This window comes from Ceratotherium simum, chromosome 3, assembly GCF_057802395.1.
Source record: "Ceratotherium simum simum isolate JZ-2026a chromosome 3, ASM5780239v1, whole genome shotgun sequence".
NCBI classification, from domain to species: Eukaryota; Metazoa; Chordata; class Mammalia; order Perissodactyla; family Rhinocerotidae; genus Ceratotherium; species Ceratotherium simum.
Genome location: NC_141902.1, coordinates 85,930,539 through 85,951,048, shown reverse-complemented (window position 1 = coordinate 85,951,048; position 20,510 = coordinate 85,930,539). Strand labels below are relative to the sequence as shown.

The 20,510-nt window shown below is 38.1% G+C and overlaps 1 protein-coding gene across 4 annotated transcripts in view; it reads left to right on the top strand.

The window, feature by feature from the left end:
- Positions 1–20,234, top strand: part of MCTP2 (multiple C2 and transmembrane domain containing 2) — a 232,977-nt gene extending 212,743 nt beyond the window's left edge. For all 4 annotated transcript variants that reach the window (XM_087428888.1, XM_087428886.1, XM_087428887.1 and 1 more), the window contains 3 exons: positions 9,225–9,334; positions 15,051–15,148; positions 17,327–20,234. In XM_087428888.1, the coding sequence (XP_087285014.1) occupies positions 9,225–9,334; positions 15,051–15,148; positions 17,327–17,395 (277 nt within the window). In that variant the 3' untranslated portion in view covers positions 17,396–20,234. The remainder of the gene's footprint in view (positions 1–9,224; positions 9,335–15,050; positions 15,149–17,326) is intronic.
- The last annotated feature ends 276 nt before the right edge of the window (positions 20,235–20,510 follow it).

Here is a 20,510-nt window from a genome sequence, read left to right as displayed (position 1 = left end):
CTAGCACAGGGAAGTCATTCCTGCAAATGTTCCAGAGTAAGGCATAGAAGGCACATTTGTCAGAAGTAGAACTTTCTGGCTAGGCAGTGATGTTGAGAAACACTAAGCAATGAAGATGAGAAAGCACATTACGTGCAGTGTGAATCACGGTCAGGACATGGGGAATGATAGATTGATGCATCTTGGGTTTAATCTGGGAGTGACATGTTGAAAGGGACAAAGAATGGAGGCAGAAAGACCAAGGAGAGGGCCAGAGGCCAGGTGTGAGGAGAGACTTCACAAGCTAGTGTGAAAGCCGTGCACGTGTGAAAGAAAGCATCATGTGGGGTACATTACAAATGAACAATCTACAGGGTTGTATGACCAGTCATACCTGTTTCCATGGGTAGAAGAGTCAGAGCACTTCATTTGTCCAAGCCTAAGAAAGGAGGAAAAGAACGATTCCGTTGACACAAAGTCAACTTGTGGGGCAGTCCGTTGGGGGAGGAACTAGAGGATGGAGCCGCACCCATCTTACTGGATGTGGTCACAATCATTTTTGTTTAGCGTTTTGAAAATTTGAAAATTATATTCTTAAGAGATGTTATTGAACCCAAATAGTTGAATGATTGAAGGGAATTCATTGAATTGTTTTCATTCATTGAAAGTCTTGGCTCATTTTTTCATTACTGCCCAAATTAGGGATTCACTTCTTAGGATTTAGGGAACTTCCAACTCAGGAAACTGGGGAGGTCTATGAAAATATTTAACAAAGTATTTGATTTCAAGATCGAAAGCTTTGATTTACCAAGGTTCCTCAACCTTGGGTGTTCTGTGGAAGACCAGATATTACAAGATACTCCATGATAAATGGGGAGAGGGTCTAGTAAGTTTTTGAGTGTTAGAGGGATTACTATAAGTATCTTCGAATTAAATTCTCAGTCTTGTACACAGGAATAGCCAATGGATTAAATGAGTGAAATACACCTTCTTACATTTTCTAAAGTGCCTACTGTAAAGGCAGTGAGTGTGGGCTCTGGAGCCAACTTGCTCAATTCGGATCCCAGTTCTGCCCCTTATACTGGGAGTAAATGATTTGGGGCCAATTATTTAACTTTATGACTCAGAGTCCTCATCTGTAGAATGGGAATAATAGTAATTCTTACTTCATAAGAAGTAAGAATTTTTGGAAGAATTAAATGAATGAGTGCATATAAAAGAGTCTAGACCAGTGGGTGGCATGTAGTAATCACTTAAAAATATTAACTATTGTGAATATTATTTTTGGTAAATTGCCTTGACTTTCTTCCTCTGTCTTAAATTTTTTTAAAAAGCAGTAAATACCCGCCTCTTCTTTTTTAAACATTTTACCACTAAAATTGTTAGTTGCTTAGAGAATAATTCATGAGTCAACTGACTTGGCAGTTGAGAGAGAAAATCTGACAGGCTGTTTGCAACAGGGTACACATCTCCATTTCTAGCATCTGACACATAAATACACATGACACATCACACACTTGTACACACACAAACAACTGTTGAGATCTTTGTAAGGATTGCTTTAATTGGAAAAGAATTGACATCTTGATAAAATTTAAGTTTTCTAATATATGAGTGTAGTATATTCCTCCATTTAGTTTACCTCAATATTAGTTTACAGTTTTATGTATAGAAATTGGACACATTTTTGTGAAATGTAGTCCTAAGTACTTGATTTGTTTCATGCTATTTGAAATGTTATCTTTTATTCAGATTTTATTTTCTACCTGTTTCTTACTGGGATATAGAAGTAAAATTCATTTTCCTACGTTAACTGTGTATCTATTAACCTTGGTAAAGTTAGTTATCTTACTTTTATTTGAAGATGATTATTGTGGGTTTTCTATTTCATAAACATATCATCTAGGAATAATTTTTTCTTCCTTATTTTTCAGTGTTTATACATTTTACTTTTGTTTTCTTGCCTTACATTACTGGCCAGTGGCTCCAGTACAGTGTTGGACAGAACTGGTGTTGGTGAACGTTCTCTTCTCATACATGATCTCAGACAGAAAGCCTTTAGCATTTCACCCTTAAGAATGATGTTTGCTGTAGGTTTTTGTAAAGATGCTTTATTAGATTAAGAAAGTTCCCTTTTATTGCTAGTTTGCTAAGAATTTTTATCATGAATGGGAGTTGAGTTTTGTCAAACTTTCTTTCTGAAGTCATTGAGATTATCATATATTTTTTTCTCCTTTATTTTTGTTAGTGTGATGTAGTATTGTGATTGATTTTCAAATGTTAAGCCAAATTTCCATTTCTGGAATAAACCCAACTTTGCCGTATTATACAATACCTTTATATATTGCTGGATTTTATTTACTGTTTTTTTTCCTTAAGATTTTTGCAGCTATGATCTTGAGATTTGATTTATAATTTTCTGTTCTTGAAAATCCCTTATGGAGAAAAGGTTATTCTAGACTCACACTCTCTCTTTATTGTTCTCTGGAACAGTTTGTGTAAGGCTGGTGTCATTACTTCCTTTAAGATTTGATAGAATTTGCTGGTGAAGCATCTGGACCTGGGTTTTCTTTGGGGGAACATTTTAATTAAATATTCAGTTTCTGTAATATATATAGATCTATTTAGCCATTCTATTTCTTCTTATATCTGTTTCTATAAGTTGTCATTTTCTAGGAGTTTGTCCATTTCATTTAAATTTTCTACTTTTTGATATAAAGTTGTTGATAAAATTCTCTTACTATCTTTAATGTCAGTAAAATCTGTAGCGTTGTCCACTTTTTTATGCTTTATATTAATTGAGTTTTCCCTTCTCTTCTTTTTTTTTTTTTTTTTGGTGTTTGTGTGAGGAAGATCAGCCCTGAGCTAACATCCGTGCTAATCCTCCTCTTTTTGCTGAGGAAGACTGGCTCTGAGCTAACATCTATTGCCAATCCTCCTCCTTTTTTTTTCCCCAAAACCCCAGTAGATAGTTGTATGTCATAGTTGCACAGCCTTCTACTTGCTGTATGTGGGACGCAGCCTCAGCATGGCCGGAGAAGCGGTGCGTCGGTGTGTGCCCAGGATCCGAATCCGGGCCGCCAGTAGTGGAGCGCTCGCACTTAACCACTAAGCCATGGCGCCGGCCCCCGTTCTCTCTTCTTGACGGGGATTTATCAATTATATTTGTCTTTAGAAAGACCCAGCATTTACTTTTGTTAATCTTCTCTGTTGCCTGCTTTCTTTTTCGTTAATTACTACTCTTATCTTTATTACTTTCTTCCTTCTACTTTCTCTGAGGTTAATTTACTATCCTTTGTCTAACTCTAAGATGGATAACCAGATCATTTATTTTCAATCTTTCTACTTTCCTACCATAAGCATTTAAAGCTTTACAATTTCCTATAAGCACAACTTTAGCTACATGCCAAACATTTTGGCATTGATATTTTCATTATCATTCAAATTTAGTAAAAACATTTTTCTAATTTCTATTTTGATTTCTTCCTTGGCCAAGTATATTGCTTAATTTCCAAGTATATGAAGATTTTCTAGTTATCTTTTTGTTCCTGATTTCTAACTTAATTGCTTTATGGTCAGAATATATTGACCTAGCCAATGGCCTACTTTTGTAAATTTTCTAAATGAGCTTGAGAAGAAGGTTATTGAATGTATTGTTCTATATATATTCACTGGTTTAATTTGTTGATTGTGTTCAAATCTTTTATATTCATACAGATTTTCATTTTTGGTTGGCTTTTTCTATCAGTTACTTAGAGATGTGTGTTAAAACCTTCCTATGACTGTGGATTTGTCTATTTCTCCTTGTAGTTTGGTCAGCTTTTGCTTTCTATATTCTGAAGCTAAGTTATTTGGTTTGTAGATGTTAAAATTATTATACTTTCTTGGTGAATTGGATCTATAATCAATAGAAATTGACCTATTTATCTCTACATGATAAATAAATAATAAAATTTTGCCTTAATGTCTTGCTTGACTAATATTAGTATGGCTATACCATCTGCCTTTTGTTGGTTTCTTCATAATACATCCTTTTCTGTCGTTTTCTATCAACCTGTCTATGTTTTAGATATCTCTCTTGTTTCTGACAGTCATTATCTTTTAATTGTAGCAGTAGTCCATTAAAATTTAATGTGGTTGCTGATATATTTAGATTTAAATCTGTGGTTTTTATTAAGCATCTTCTTTGTTCTTACTCTATTTTTTTTTCTTATGTTCTATATTTTCCTCTATATGTAAGGCCCCTTTTGCCATTCTTTTAGTTGTTACGCTAGAATTTACAGCATGACTCACCACTGTCTAATATTAATTACTACTTTTATTGTCTTCCCAGTCACTGCGAGGACCTTCTTAATCTACCTGCGAACCCCGGGCCGCTGCAGCGGAGCGTGTGCACTTAGCCGCTATGCCACCGGGTCGGCCCCTGTGTCTCTTCTCTTTGATATCTTCTCTCTTTCTTCTTTGTGATGCCTTCCTAAGTACTTTTTTTGGACTAGCTTACACTGCCCTAATTTCTCTGCTATTTTAAATCCTGTTTAATACATGCATTGAGGTTTTAACTTCAGTCATTGTAGTTTTTATTTTTGAAACTTCTACTTGCTTTGTTTTCAAATCTTCTTGGTCATTTTCATGGTCTCTTGATCATATTTTCAAACCTCTATTTTGTGACTTTTAACATATTAAACATTATTGTTTCATATATTGTATTTGTTTTCAGTATCTGAAGTCTTTTGTTTCGGATTTTGGTGTTACTTCTGCTGGCTCTTACTCGTGATGCTGTGTGTCCTTCTGTGTTTTGCAGTTTTAATATGATCTCATGTTCCTTGGAGTCTTTGTGGAGAGTACAGATATCTGAGTTGAGACTGCATGTCCCTAGAGAGGATTACTGCTTGAGTCACCTCAGGGTACTACCAACCTGGGATCTCTTTTTATTAAATTTTATGCTGAGGCTTTTCAGACTACACTGGTAGCGTAAACTCAGATGATAAATTCCCCTACCAGGCACCAGGATCATGACAGGCAGAGTTCTTTGCATCTGCTTGTGTATAGTGCATTCAGCCTTCTTTCTTTTTTTTCTTTCTCTTTCTCTGTCTTTCTCCCTCAATTCATCCTTACTCTGAGTATGTAAGTTTTATGCAGTGCTTTCCTATTAGAGTCTTCTCCTGGGGGGGCCTTAGGCTTTACCTTCTACCTCTCCTGCAGATAATGGACAGAAGTTCAAAATTTCAGTATTTGGCAGAAATTATTAGAGTGAAAATTGACTTTGGAGCTTAGTAACTCTCACAGTTCTTGCAATATATTTTATTTTACACTCTGTTTCCTTACTTTCATGTCAGCCTAGTGGTGGCTTTCTCTCTCTTTTTTTTAAAAAAAAAAAGAAGGTTTTTTGGGGGCTAGCCCGGTAGTGTAGTGGTTAAGTTTGCGCACTCAGCTTCGGCGGCCCGGGGTGCTCAGGTTCGGATCCCGGGCCAACGCACTGCTTGTCGAGCCACGCTGTGGTAGCGTCCCATATAACATGGAGAAAGATGGGCAGGGATGTTAGCCCAGGGCCAATCTTCCTCAGCAAAAAAGAGGAGGATTGGCAACAGGTGTTAGCTCAGGGCTGATCTTCCTCACAAAAAAAAAAAAAGAAGGTTTTAAAAATTGTTTATCTAGTATTTAACTTTTTTTAAAGGCAGGTGGTATTGCTAGAAAAAGAATCATACTGTATATTTTTTTGTAAAAAGTAATTCCAAGCATTTTTCCATAACTTTTATCTTCAAAATGCTAATTGATATAATTAGCTTTCTTTTCATATTTATGTCACTTTTGTGCAATAACAACAAAATGAGGCTAGCTAACACTTACTGAATAATTACTATGTCCCAGATATTGTTTTTAAAGGTTTTATATGTATTAACTCATTTAATCCCCTCAGCATCTTTATAAAGTAGATACAATTATTATTCCCATTTTACAGATGGGAAACCTAAAGAACAGAGAAGTTGGGTAAATTACTGATGCTAATAAAAGAGGGAAGGAACAAGAACTATTTTTAAATTGTAAGCTATTAGATTAATAAATAATTATTCTTATGCTAGAGTGAAAAAAAAGGTTGTTTTTCTTGCTACCTAGCTATGGATTTGTATTAAGAATCTGTCACTCACTATGTCTCTGCTTTAGAAAAACAAAAAAAAAGGGCACAAAATGGGATATTTGTTTTTACTTATTTTATTTTAGTTTTAATTTATTTATTTTATGGTCTTGTTTTTATTTTTATTATAAATGTATTATAGATCCATTATAAAAGTAATCAAACAGAAAGCCTCCTTTTATTCTCTGTAGCTCCCCCTTTCCTTCCTGTCCCCACATCATATGGAGCCACCGTTAACGGTTTGGAGTACGTCCTTCGGAGGTTTTTTCAATAGAAAAACCTATATGTGTGCTGTTTGTACCTGTGTAAGTTTAGTAATAATTATATATGCATACACACACCTATTAATTCCTGCAGTTTAGTTTTTCACTGTGTCTAGCTTTGAGCCTCTGTGTTGAGGGCAGAGGTATTTGTGTGGGTGTCCTCGTAATATTCTCATTGTTTTCTGAAGCTGTATTATGTTGCAGAGCGTTTCCATTTAGATTTTCCCCCTTATTTAGATATTTATTTTATTTATTGTCCTATTAATGATACTGAGACTATTTCCTTTTTTACTTACTACAAACCATCCTGCAGCAGACATCCATGCCCCATCCCTGTGTCCTTGCGTAAGGATCTCTGTGGGTTAAATTTCTTGCCGTGGCATGCCTGGGGCAATTGTTGAGCCCGTATAACATTTCCAGAAATGTTGTGAAGTTGCCCACAAAACAGTTCTACCGTGGAAGAGAGAAGTCAGGAATGGGCCTACCTATATGTAGAAATTGAGAATAACAAAGAAAACAGTATGATAAAAGAGTGGTGAAAACACTGGTTATTCAAATTTATGATGTCAAGTCATTGGGCTGGGGGAAGTCTTTTATAAGCACTACCAAATCTAGAAATTGACAAGGAAAAACATTGATAAATTGGGTCATGTAAAATATATAATTTTTCTATTTAAAAAAATTATAAACTAGATTAAAAAAAAGAAAGCAACAAACTGGAAAAATGTTTGTAACAAATATGACAAAGGACTGATTTCTTTAGTATCCGAGAAAATATTTTATTTGAGGGAAAAGTCAAGCAAAACAGCTCAAGGGAAAATAGACAAATAGTAACTTTGCATTTTTTTGAGTTTTTATAATGTGCCGGAAACAGAGCTAACCATTTTAAATGCAAATTCTTATTTAATTGTAGCAAAACTCTATGCTATAGGTATTACTATTATTCCCATTTTATAGAGAGGAAATTATTGCTCAGATTGATTAAATCACTGTCTTGTAGTTACTCAGCTTATTAGAGATAGAGCCTGAACTCAAACCCATGCCAGTTTGCTTATAAATCAGTTTTCTTGAGCACTTTTCTTATTTCCTTCCCCTGGCAAGGAAATAAGCTGGAAATCACCAAGAAACAAATAGAAATGACCAGCAAGCATATTAAAATGTGTTCAAATTTGCTTATAATTTAAAGAAGTGAGAAATTAAATATACACACATACACATATAATATTGTATATAATAATATATACTATATATTATATATAATGTATATAATATATAATATTGTATCTCTCCATAAGCAAAGATTAAAATTATTAATAACAGTCTTTAACAAGAGGGGGTGGTATAACTGGATTTCTCTTATACTGTTGATAGAATTGTGACTATTTACACAAATTAGACCATCTCTCTCAGCCTCAATTTGCTCATCTGTAAAATGGGGATAATCCTTACCTGGAAAAATTATTGTGAGCATTACAGTCTAGATACATGAAAAATATTAGCACAATGGCACATATTAAGTGCCCAATAACTATTATATAGCCAGCCCTGGTGGTCTAGTGGTTAAGATTCAGGGCTCTCACAGGAGGCCCAGGTTCGTTTCCCGGTGAGGGAGCCATACCATCTTTCTGTTGGTTGTCATACTGTGGTGGCTGTGTGTTGCTGTGATGCTGAAAGCTATGCCACCAGTATTTCAAATACCAGCAGGGTCACCCATGGTGGACAGGTTTCAGCGGACCTTCCAGACTAAGACAGACTAGGAAGAAGGACCTGGCCACCCACTTCCAAAAAAATTGGCCATGAAAACCCTATGAATAGTGGAGGAGCATTGTCTGATATAGCGCTGGAAGGTGAGAGGATGGCACAAAAAGACCGGGCAGGGTTCTGCTCTGCTATACCCAGGGTCGCTAGAAGTCAGAATTGACTCTAGGGCACTAAAACAAACTGCTATATGCTACTGTCCCAAGAGCCCCCAGCATCCTCTCCCCTAAAAAAGACAACCAAATCTTTTATCTCTTTGTATTCCCAGCACAAGGCAAAGGGTCAAGAGACAAATATATAAGTGAAGATGAAAGTCAGGAAGTCAAAATTCTCTAGGTACTCATAGGCTCTCATCAGAGCATTGGATTTGCAAATCATTTTCTAGGACTGTGCAAGAATTTCCACAGTGTATTCAGTTCCACAGCCCACATTCTATATCTTCGTTTCCACACGAGTCAAAGCAGGCAATAGACACAATGAAAGGATCCAGGCACCTTGTGAAAATAATATGTAGTAACATCACCTACATTATCTATGGGTTGGTGGTATCATGGTTTATAGTCAAATGCTCCCAGCCTATTTCAGGGCTCTGTTAGCCTCCTGGGGTAAATAAGTCTGGAAATTCTAAATACAAGTTGTTAGAAATCACAAAAGCCCTGAAGCACTGTAACAATATCCTTCCTTTCTTAAATGTTTACTGGCAACCATGTATCAATTGAGAGAGAAATACTGACTTCGAAGTGACCTAACTAACCTTTAGTTTTGAAGATCTCCATGCACAGAGCCATCGTGACAATATTGCAGTTTTTAATCACTTTTGAGAGCCAAGTCTTCTCTTAGGAACTATTGGTTCCAGGAAGGCAAAGTCACCAAGATTCTGACAAGTGGAATGGCAATCAGTCTTGTGACTTTCTCCTCAAGAATGTTTTCCAGTGCCCGATCAGTTTGGCATGCTTTTATCTGCAGATTTTTAAAGAAACTTTTCCAACAGACCTTTTTCATTTGTCTAACTAAGAAATAAACATGGCAAAATGAATACATAGCTGTTCTCGAGCATCAGAGAAAATGACATTTGTGTGGTTTGTCTACAGCACATTTAACTGGACGGTCCCGTTCCTTTCCTTCCTGGCCTGTTTGATACTGGCAGTAGCTACCATCACTTTGTATTTCTTTCCACTTCGGTACATCATTTTAATCTGGGGTAAGTTTGGCACTATCCTTTTGCTAACAGGCAATTCCAGGTAAGAACCAATTACTCATTTTTAAAGTGCGACTATAAACTTTAAATGTGCTCTTGTTGGCAATTAAACATGAGATGAAGGAAAGCATTTTGGGAACAAAAACTTCTAGGACCTCCCTGAAAAGACCAGTTGCATGAACAATCAACATAGATATTTATAGGCCTCTTGCATAATTGTAATCAAATAAAAATGTGATTGTGCATGCAATTTCCCTTTGGGCTTTCATAGCCATAAATACTCTTGAATAATATATTGCTGTGGCCCAGTAACTTTCAGGAAACACTGTTATTTAAACAGTGAGCAAACACCTGCATCTTGCCCTTTATATTATGTAAAAGTAGATCTGGCCGCTGCCAGGTTGCTCCTGACACTTCAGCTCTCCTGGAGGAGAAAAATAATCTAACCCAATACTTAAATCCAGCAGCAGTGAGGGGGAAGGGGAGGGGCACTCGGTGACTACCTAACCAGTGTCTGAAAGGAGAGGAAGTTGCTATTTACTGGGGGAAATGGTGTGCCTATGTAAAGTTTAGCTGTTTTAAAAAAGTAGAAACAAAAATGGCCAACTCGAAATAAATTCCATGACTTGATTTACTACTCAAGCTAGCAACTGGAAAAAATACAAGCAGCTTTGTGAATATTTGTGTCTGTTGCTGGGTGGGCTCTGGGTTGATATAAGGAAAGTTCATTGCAGTAAATTAATTGTTGGAGAAGCAGTCAACCCTTCTCCATAAGAGTCTGTCAGTCCTGGTTTCCATTACTTGGCTCCCGTGACTACTGCTGAGTTCTCAACCGTAGTCACTGGTAGGGATCTTCAGATGTTAAGATGTTCAGAGAAGTTGCAAATGTAAGTGACTGCGTTGAGATGCATACATCTTTAAGCAAGAGCTGAAAGCCTGCAAATGCCAGATAAAAGCTTCAACCTTTCTAAAAAAACTAAATGTAGACCTTTTCAAAGAGAATCCACAAAGGTAGAATCCTGCTGCCAAGAAAAGCCAAACCTAGACATTCATAAATGGGAAAAGGCATGGGGAGAATAGAATAACTCATAAAATTTCAGAGGTAGAATGATTTTGAGAGAACATAATCCATTCATTTTCTATTTTGTCCAGGAGGCAAAAATCCTGTATACAGAAGTCTCTCTTCTTTGTAGCAAGCCCAAGAAAAGAAAAAGTTATTCTGACTCCCTCTTCAGGGACCTGTTTTAATCCTTGATGACCCTCACTCTTGGGGAAAGTCTTCTTATATTCATGCTCAGTTTTGTTTGTTTCTCTGCTTTGTTTTGCAACAATTCTAGCACAGAATTTTTTTCCATATTTGACCTTTAGGAGAGCATGGGGCTCTTCAGGGGCCCATTGATTAAGAAGAAATATTTTGTATAAGTATTTCCCTGAATACCTTATATACTGAATGTTATCTGTATAGACTGAATAATTTTATTCTCTCTTGTTTTTCCTAAGTATTAGTTTCCAAATCCATTTACTGATCACATTTAAAACACAGATCTTAAAACTGTTGTCTGACCCTAAACTGAACATGCTTCAAAATTGCAATCATTTGTGTGTTGTTCATTTTTAAGTTTATGTAAGTTGATGGCATGGTCAGCTTGTTAAATACTGTTGCCCCATGATTTCTTCACCATTCTGGTGCATGCTTGGTTTGCTTTTCTGCATCTTTCCCTCCACAAAGAAGACTAAACTGTATTTCCTCCTTTGATTGTCAATTTTGGGATTCAAATTTTTTTTTCTATTTACCCCAAATCGCTTTGACTTCTCATCTTAGCCTCCAAGATCTTGGCAGCTTTCCAACACCAACTTTTTGCATCTACTTAATGAGACATTGCTCTATTTGTTGTTCAGCTTATGGATGAAATTATTCAAGAGCATGGAGTTTATTACGCGCTCCTGGACTGACAGTAAGCCTTTGAGCTCATCCTGTGAACCCTGCCATGCCATCATGAAATATATTCTGCAATTCTATTAAAACATTCTTTTCCAAGATAAGTTAGTTACTAGCTAGCACAGAACCAGGACACGCCTCAGCACATCTCTTTTATGATTGTATCCTTGGCAGAGACTTTCTCATGTAGAAGAAGATAACATTACATGTCTTAAACTTCTAGTGTTCCTTTTAACTTGATTAAGGATCAGAAGACTATTTCTTATTCTAAGTTACTTATTCATTTTCATTGAGTCCTAAAAGTGGTGAATAAGCCCCTAAATTTTTTGGTTCAATGTTTTTAACCCTTTGGAACAAAATTATTTAACTATCTCTCTTATATTTCCACATTCTATACACTCAATATTTTATATAAATGTTTATTAAATATCAGAATTATTTAACATAAGTCTATGAAAACAGATTAATTTCATAATGGCCGTGGGGAATATTCCTTGACTCACCCACTTCATTGCAAGGTTTGAAGGATGCGACACTTTCTTTCCTCTTAACCCTATAATTCCTGGCACAGCTACATAGAGGTAATAGATCTTTAATGAGTACTTGACAAATGCTTTCTGAGTGGGTGAGTCTTCAAGCTTAATACCTGTGATCTACATAGATGGCATTTTTTTGAGCCCACCACCTCTCTTGTGTGGGAGTATTAATTTTTGAAAATTGAGTGAAAAGTGGTTTAAGAGGAGTATCTAAAATTTTCTTTAAGAAACTGTGTCTACTGAATTTTGGTTTCTTAGTTGATGTACGTATTTCTAGACAGCAAGGCATATCTTAGGACTAGATCCCATGTGGGTTTTCTGTCCCTTTTGAGAGGTTTCCCATATTCCTTCCATTCTGTTCTTTGTCATGGCTGCTTAATTGTAGTTTTTCAGTTCTGATCTGAGCCACTTCTGTTTTTCTAAAGTAGATATGAACTCCCCATGCTAGATTTTGAGCTTCTTGAAAGAAGGCATTACAACTTATTTAACCTTGTGTCTCCATTTGGTAGCACAATATCTCTTCCTACATGGAAGATGCTCAGTGTTTGATAGATGAGCAAGCAAGGACCCTCTGCCCCACCTCACCCACCTCCACCAATGCATTGCAGGCAGGGCTACATGCCAGTCACTCAAATAAGTATCTGAAAAATAGAGTTATAATTCTGTTTCAAGTGGTGTTTCTCTGGTGGCCATATGTGCAAAGCAACCATGCAATTGTTCCTCTCTCTGACTTTCTCCAAGTGGTTTTTTAAACTTGGGAGCTCCTTTCAATCCACTGATCTATTCAATCTCTGATCTGAGACCATGAAATCAGTGTCTCTCCTAAATGTTATCTCTTGGTATTTGGATCCCATTTAATTTTTTTTTCTTTTGCTACAAAAATAAATAAAAATTCACAGCAGACATTCCCTCTATCTGTATTGCTTAAGTTAAAAAATCTAAAAGTATGTCTAGCATGCTACTGGATAAGCCACAACTTCCAAATTTGGGTGTGTGATCACGTGCCTAATAGTATATAGACTCTTCCATCACTGCTGCCTTTGTTTTCCTGGCTTACTGACATCTGCAGTAATGATGGGAGCCCCCTTCATTGTTGAGGAATTTCAGATTGCACAATCCTCTTGGCTGTGTTGTCCAGTGTGATTCTCCCATCAACCTCGGAAACTATATAGGAAAAGTCTTTATTATTCAGATTTTCATATAAGAAATTTGAGGCTTAGGAAGGTTAAGTGATTTGTCTGAAACCACACAGCTAATACATGGTGAAGCCAGAACTGGGGCCATAACCCTTGTTCCTTACCCCTCGGCCCCTTAAAGATGACCAAGGATTACACGATCCCCTGTTGACACATGATTTCACACAGTAGATAATACAGTGGAATTACTGACATTTGAGCCTGTGACCCTTTAAAGAAGAATAAGGTGTGCCTCTGAAGCATGGAATCTGAGTGCCTTATAATTTTTATTCTAACGAAGTTTTTCTAATATAGACAGTCTCTATTCATTGTGGACTACTTCTGCCCTTACTGGTGCATTTGAGCTACTGTGCAGGTTTATAATCTTCTCAGTGACTAAGAATGCAGTGTTTTGATCAGCTGTGATATTATCCCTGCCTTGCTGTTCATTGTAAAGACTCCAGATGCGCACACTATATATAATTAACAATAGAAGATATATCTTTTCTCAATATGTCTTTGTCTCCCTTCGTCATTTTGCCTCATCTGTTTTCTTTTGCCAAAAATCCCATGCTACAATTAAATGTCTTTAGAATAATACAGTGAGAGTATTTTAGTTTAAAGGAACGCTGGGGGAAATTTTAGCTGGAAACATGAAGCTTGCTGTGGGGGTAGAGGGAAAAAAGACATAGTGCAGCTTTGACTGGAGAGAAAGGGGATCACTTGCAAGAAGTCTTCCTCAGCCCAACCAGCACGCTGCCATTGACTTGTGAACAATGGCTGGCTCCCATTTGCAAAGCAAATGTAAATCTGACCCTCTCTAAAGAAAAGACTGGAGGATGGTATTGTGTCAGGTATAATGCCATGCAGGATATCTCATCCTTAGATGAAAGCAAAATAATATTTAATGAAAGAAGAAAAACATCAAACCTTTTATGTGTTGGGGACCGTTGAACAGTTAAATGTTACCTTGACTTCGGAGTGGGAGCCAGTCAAGGTACACCTAAGGTGAGAATTCACTGGGCATCGTTGGAATTGACAAGGCGTTCAGATATGATCCTTGTTAAACAAGCATTCTGTGGCAAAACTTCAGAAGGCCACCTAGTCTTTCTGCTTCTAATACTCAGCATGATAAAGGGTTGACATTTGGTGAAAACACCACAGTTTATGAGCTCTGGATCCAGGCACCGCAGCTCCAAGGGGCAGAGGAGGAGACAAAAGGTGGTTGAGAGGAGCTCCCCTCTGAAGAGGAACCATGTGCAGAACTTGTCCTGGACACGCCCATGAGCACAAGGCACAGCCACCAAAGAAGGATGCTCTACAGCATATTGACATGTTACATGTTGAACCCCCTTCTAATTATCACTGCCCCTGTCCTAAATTAGCACAGACTCCATTGCTTAGACAAACCCACGCACTAGTGTTGCGGTCCATAAATTAAGTTAGCAACCATAGTATGATAATTTTCCAATAATAACTTTTCACAGTTTCCTGCAGCATCAGAGTACAATCAACATGTCAAGTTCTGTTCTGCAGTGAGAGAAGAGAAACCTGTGAAAATGAGTTGGAAGGGGGGAGATAGATTTCTGCAGTTTCTTTTTAACAACAAAAAAACAACTCCCACCCTCCACCTCCCACTGCTACATTTGGTCCAGGGGCCCCAAGCAGAGACTTGTTTGGGCTAACGAAGGCCTTTTCCCATCTGGGACATTTGTTTCCCAAGCAGAGGAGGCTGTTAATCAGCATAGTCCAAAAAAACCAATGAGCTCCACAGTTTTAGTGTGTGTTTCTGCCACCCTGCTGCTGGGATTGTAATGGGATTTTCACAGCTGAAGCAGGCAGAGCCTGTCTCTGACAATCCCCTCTTCCTTCCTTCAAGAAAAGGCATTTGTGAATGATTCCACATGACAGCAACATGTGCCTGACTTGAGGTCTAGCAATTGTTTTCACACTAATTTTTACTTGTGAATGCACCCCTCCACCTAGTCAGGTGAGTTTTTAAAGATAGATAGACAGACAGATAGATAGACAAACAGACAAAGAGATCTCTCGGTGTTTCTATTTTTCAGGCATAAATAAATTTACTAAGAAGCTTCGAAATCCCTATGCCATCGACAATAATGAGCTACTAGACTTCCTCTCCAGGGTACCGTCTGATGTTCAAAAGGTATGTAATGAACAGTCACCACCAACAGGGGCCCCGACACAGAAGTCTGGCCAGCCCCAGAGCCAGAGGAGCACAAGGCTCTGCTTGTGTGAGTAATTGAGATAACGAATCAGAAAATCCTTAAAGAGGTCTGGCTTGCAGGGAGGTGGCAAGAAAACCTTTGTCCAAAGCATGAGATGATTGGGGAGAATTATCCTGAAAAAGAGCTGCTTAAGAATGATCTGGAACTCATAATGCATGGCTATAGTGCTGTGGTTTTTGTCCTTTTTTGATTGCTTGCCACTCCAAAGAGGATAAGATGGGCTCAGGGAGTGGGAGAGTGTGAGGTCCAAAGCTGGGGGAGGCTTGCTTATTTTCCTCCTCTTCCGGATGGCAGGCATTTTATGGGAAGGAGGGGACAAGAGGATTACTCCTTTTATTCTTGTTTGCTCCGATTATCTCCTAGGCCTCCCTTCTGCCCCTTTCCCTATAAAGACTTAGGGATACTGAGGGCAAAGCCCCACTTACTCTCATACACATAGAGGCAAAGACGGCATGAAATAATTTGAGATCAATCAGAAGTATTATTCACAGGTAATGGTCAATTAGTCCAGCAGAGTTCTGTTTCTGTGGATATGTAGAGATTAACCAAGGCAACAATACCAGAAAGTCCTGTAGGTAGCCCAATCTGGGCCCCTGCAGATCAGGCTGCTGTACATCCAGAGAAAAGAGGGCAGGCAACGATTTCTCTAATGGAGAATAGAGATCATAGAATAGGTAGATGGAGAAACCATGGCATGAAATATCATCACAATGATCAAAGACACAATCCTTTATTATCTGAGAGAATCACAAATCAAATCTTGATTTTAATCTTTGGGCCACTGTAATACAGTTGGTTCCCCAGCAGCTCTGGGTGGATTGCAGAGACGTAGTGCTAAAAGGCCCTCGAGTTTCTTTCCCCTTCATTCCAAGTTCTAGACATTAAAGTAGACTACAAAATGCTATTTTCCTTTAACCTTCATTTTATGATGTGATTATCTATTAGAATGCATTCTATAAATATGAAGTTATTCATTAACATTTGCATACATGATTATAAAATAGTAACCTGGCCCTGTTGGTTTTGCATTGAAGATTGACAAGTATGTCATCCCCTGCTCCCCTAGGGGACTTGCACAAAACACTCTAAGGAAAGCATACTTTTTTTCATATACCTGCTTTTGACCAAGTATAGCTCAACTTATGTGATGGGGCATGATGTCCTTGGGGAGTTGGGCACAAATGCTCACAATAGTGAGCACATGTGGTCTGTAATACAATACTTTAAATAAAGCCACTCCAACATCAGCCTATCAAAGTCCACACACCAAAGCAATACGATTGCAACGTACCATCACTTGCGTGGCAATGTGAGTTCATGCCTGCGTTCCTAAAGAATGGAAATTTCCATCAAGCCCCCCAAGGATTATCTGTGCACAGTTCAGACACCAGCCCTCAGTGCCGTCGTCCAGTTGGAGTTGGCATGAATACAGAGGGCCACAACAAAAGAGCTTTCGAAGAAGATATACAGTATGCTAGTAAGATCCTCCGTGAATCGCCAAGAGCACTTTCTAATAATACAACAGACAGTTTGCCACTGGGGACCCCCCGAGTGCTCATATTTATCACAGATGTTTTAGCCATTACACTGTAAATGAAATTCATTTTTAAGAGAAATCTATATAAGTCTGGGGCCAGTATCAATTTCAACATTTTTCCCTCTCTGGCAAAATAAATGTATATAATTTGCAGAGACTTTTTTCCCCAAGATTTTAGATATTTTTAAGTGACTAATTCTTAGTAAGTTGCTGTATCATATACTAAGATAAACATTCCCAAGAGGCAGTTATTAAGCTCACTTATGGTGGAAAACAGGCACGCACAAAACTAAAATCATCTAGCAGTGCCCAGAGCAGGTAGAAACCCATGCATCTCATTAGAAAAATCTGCTTTTAATATTTTGGTTTCAAGAAATGATGCATGACTTCTCAAATCCTTCCTGCAATTAATCCCTCCATGTTCCTGTGTTTAGAAAATGATTCATTACCTTTGAACCTTTCCTCCCTTGCCTTGGTTCGTCCTTGGGGAGCCATTAACACACACTGTGGGGAGCTAGGGTTACCTAACCGCCAGCGTCACGTCTGTTTGTTTTCACAGGTGCAGTACGCGGAATTGAAACTCTGCAGCAGCCAAAGCCCCCTTCGGAAGAAGCGCAGCGCGCTCTAGGACACACAACGACTTGCGACACCAGCACCGGATCCTGTGTTTGGTTGATTAGACCAATACTGTCGCTCTTTCAGTGGTACCCGTGGTGTCATTCCGAAACGCGTCTGTGTGCAGCCCTCTCGCATTTGCCTCCCTTCTTCACGCGCCAAGATGCACACACGCGCGTGCGCACATCCGCATGCATGGGCGCCCTAGTGGCGTACCGGTTCAGCCCAGCAGAAGGAAACAGCCCAGAGACTATGAAAGACTTCCATCCCTTCTCAAATAGGAGACAAAGCAGGGCTGCTGTGGGTCTGAACACCCTCCTTGAGAACGGCCAGGAGACCACTTGGATTCGAGAGTGACTTTGAACTTGTTCTCACACCTCCAACAGATTCTCATTAAGATTCAGTGCTTTCCACACTCCTTTCAGATTTTTGTTCGTGCGAGTCAGTTTTTTCTCTGAGTTAACAAGCCTTTGATAGCCATCATCTACCCAAATAATGTATATTATAAATAGATTTTTTAAATAGCTACCAAGTTTAGCCCAGATTGAGAATCTTTCAGCTGTGATTACTGAAGACCTATATGTAAAATTTCAGTAAACGCCTCGCTGCTGGATCCAGTCTACATCACGGTCCACTGCTGGTAATGGATGCCCCAGGAAGGGCCAAAGGGATCCCTCATCCGAAAAGTCAAGTTTTCATGAAAGTTTTTGGTTGCCTTAAAACACCATTTCTTCTGACTTTACTTTTTGCTTATTTCCAGAATAAAATGTCAATATTACAGCTTCAGGAAGGAGGGGAAGGGATGGATGAATGAACTTTGAGAGTATTTAGAAAGATAAAGAAGAGGAGCAAAGGATGAATAAATGTGGCTGCTTACCTGATTGTCATAATCAATTCCTTTGCCTGCCTTTTTGAGCAGAAGGTAAAAATATTTTAGCAGTCCAAATTGATCTTTTGTTCCTCTCCTGAGCAAAATAAGCTACACATAATAAAAATATATCTCAGAACCCTATTCCTAGAAAAGGACCACCTCAGAGTCTTCCTTTGAGAGTATCTGATTCCTGTGGACCGCACCATTTCACAGTAACCCCCCGAGAATAAAAATTCTAATTTGGTGCATATATATAATGTATGCAAGTATCTTTCTGTCCAAAGGATATTTAAGTTGTAAAGACTGTATTTTGTTGACACATACTTTGTATGTGCAGTTTTATATATAATATATATATATGTATTGTAAAGAAAAGTTGAGGTAAAAAGACCTGATTTAATAGTGGGTTTTACTATGTTTTTTTTTTTTCCTCTCTAGGTTGTAATTTAATAATCTTCAAACAAAATGTTTATGAAAAATGCCAAAGATTCTAAACCTTATCATCCCGTGTCTGTTTTTCTTCATATTATATCTTCCTGGGTTGCTTTCTGGCTGAGCCAGATTTCTGCATGATTTGATTTACTTCCAGTTAATGAAGCTGGCTGGAAAAGAGCCTTGCAGAAATTATAAAAGCTCCAGTAAATCTCTTAGTTGTACATACAATAGATACCCAAGAACCTCTTTTGTTAAACCAGTTACTCAATCTTCTGTGTAAACAATGCGTCATTGTCTCACTCCCAACTATCATCTAGTTTATCATAGTCTGTCATTTTGTAACGACCTAAGTCAGACATTTTTAAACAGACATGTGAGATCTGATCAGTCATTTGAATGAAAACTTTCAGCAGCAAAATAACCCCTTATTTATTTAAAAGTGGAACCAATACTTTCTTGTTGTTCTTTTGCTATAGAATTTCAAAATGAAATAATCTGCCCAACAAGAAGGCATCGTTAGTTAGACTTATTCCCTCTGTAGCCTGACTGAAATTCTCAGTGTGAAGTTTAGGACACGAGCAGCAGCTGGGATGCAGGAGCAGGACCAGACCAACCTTTAATAAACTATATATGGAAAACAATTGTTAATTGATTAAGTAGACAGCGGACGTTAAAAATGAATGTTGTAAGTGAAATGTGAAGATTTATACAAGTAATCAGAAACTTGTTTCAATATTCCAGAATGCTTCAGATAAAATATATGCATTATGGATTCATGTGTGATAATTAAAGATAATTTAGTAGGAGTGTTGAAGTTTTGCCAAGCTCTCCTGGTTCTCTTCTCAAATCTCACATGCCCAATTCCAGCCCTGCCTGGATGTCTCACAGGCATCTATACTTCAACAGGTCAGATACTCAGCATTATCCCTCCCTCCGTGTGTTCAGGATTCCTAGCCCCATAGTCTCCTTCTAGCTTCCTTATTTCCCTTATTGGCACTGGTATCTCCCCTGGGCATCCCCTTTTTTGTTCCTCATGCTTTTTTCCCTGTCTCCCAACCCATAAAATCTGGTAGTTCCAGCATTGACGTGTTGTCTTGTCCATTTCTATCTTATCCATTTTGGATTGCCACCACCCAAGTTGAGGCCTCTGTAACCTATCACAAGTCATGGCAATGGTGCGAATTACATTATGCCAGGTTAGTACTCATTCGGACTATTCTTTTCACTTGGAACACTTTCTCCCCAGTTTCTGTCTAAATAAATTCTACGCTTTAAAAGTTTCAAAAGTCTCCTGCCCCACGTGGGCTTTCTTAGTTCCTTGGCAGGATGAAATCCCACCCTTCTCTTTTTCACCCCCACATCTAATGTATCTTTCTGGCATCTGCCATAGCTCATAGTTACCAGAGGGCTTGACTCCCAGTGTCCTCCACTGGATAGCACATCCTATCTGGCACCTAATAGACGCTCTGTAAATACACGTTTAACTGACCGAGTCATAGATGTCTTTTCTTTCTCTGCCCTTTCATGTGTGACTCTCGGAACAGAGGGCTGAGCTGGATAGATTAGTGTGGTCTACCCTAGGAAATAGTTTCTTGCATTAAATGCAAAGCTTATATTGTGTGGTATTATTTATAAGCTCTGGCCATGTTAATTATAAACTTTAAAATTAAATAATGTCTTATACTTGGAGAAGTTCTTACCTACACATCAAAGGAAAATATAATATTTATTTGTGGGTGGTAAAACAATTTTTGATTCTTTTTCTTGTCGTTTATCATTTAATAAACATATATTGAACACTGATGATCTAGCTGAACAAAAC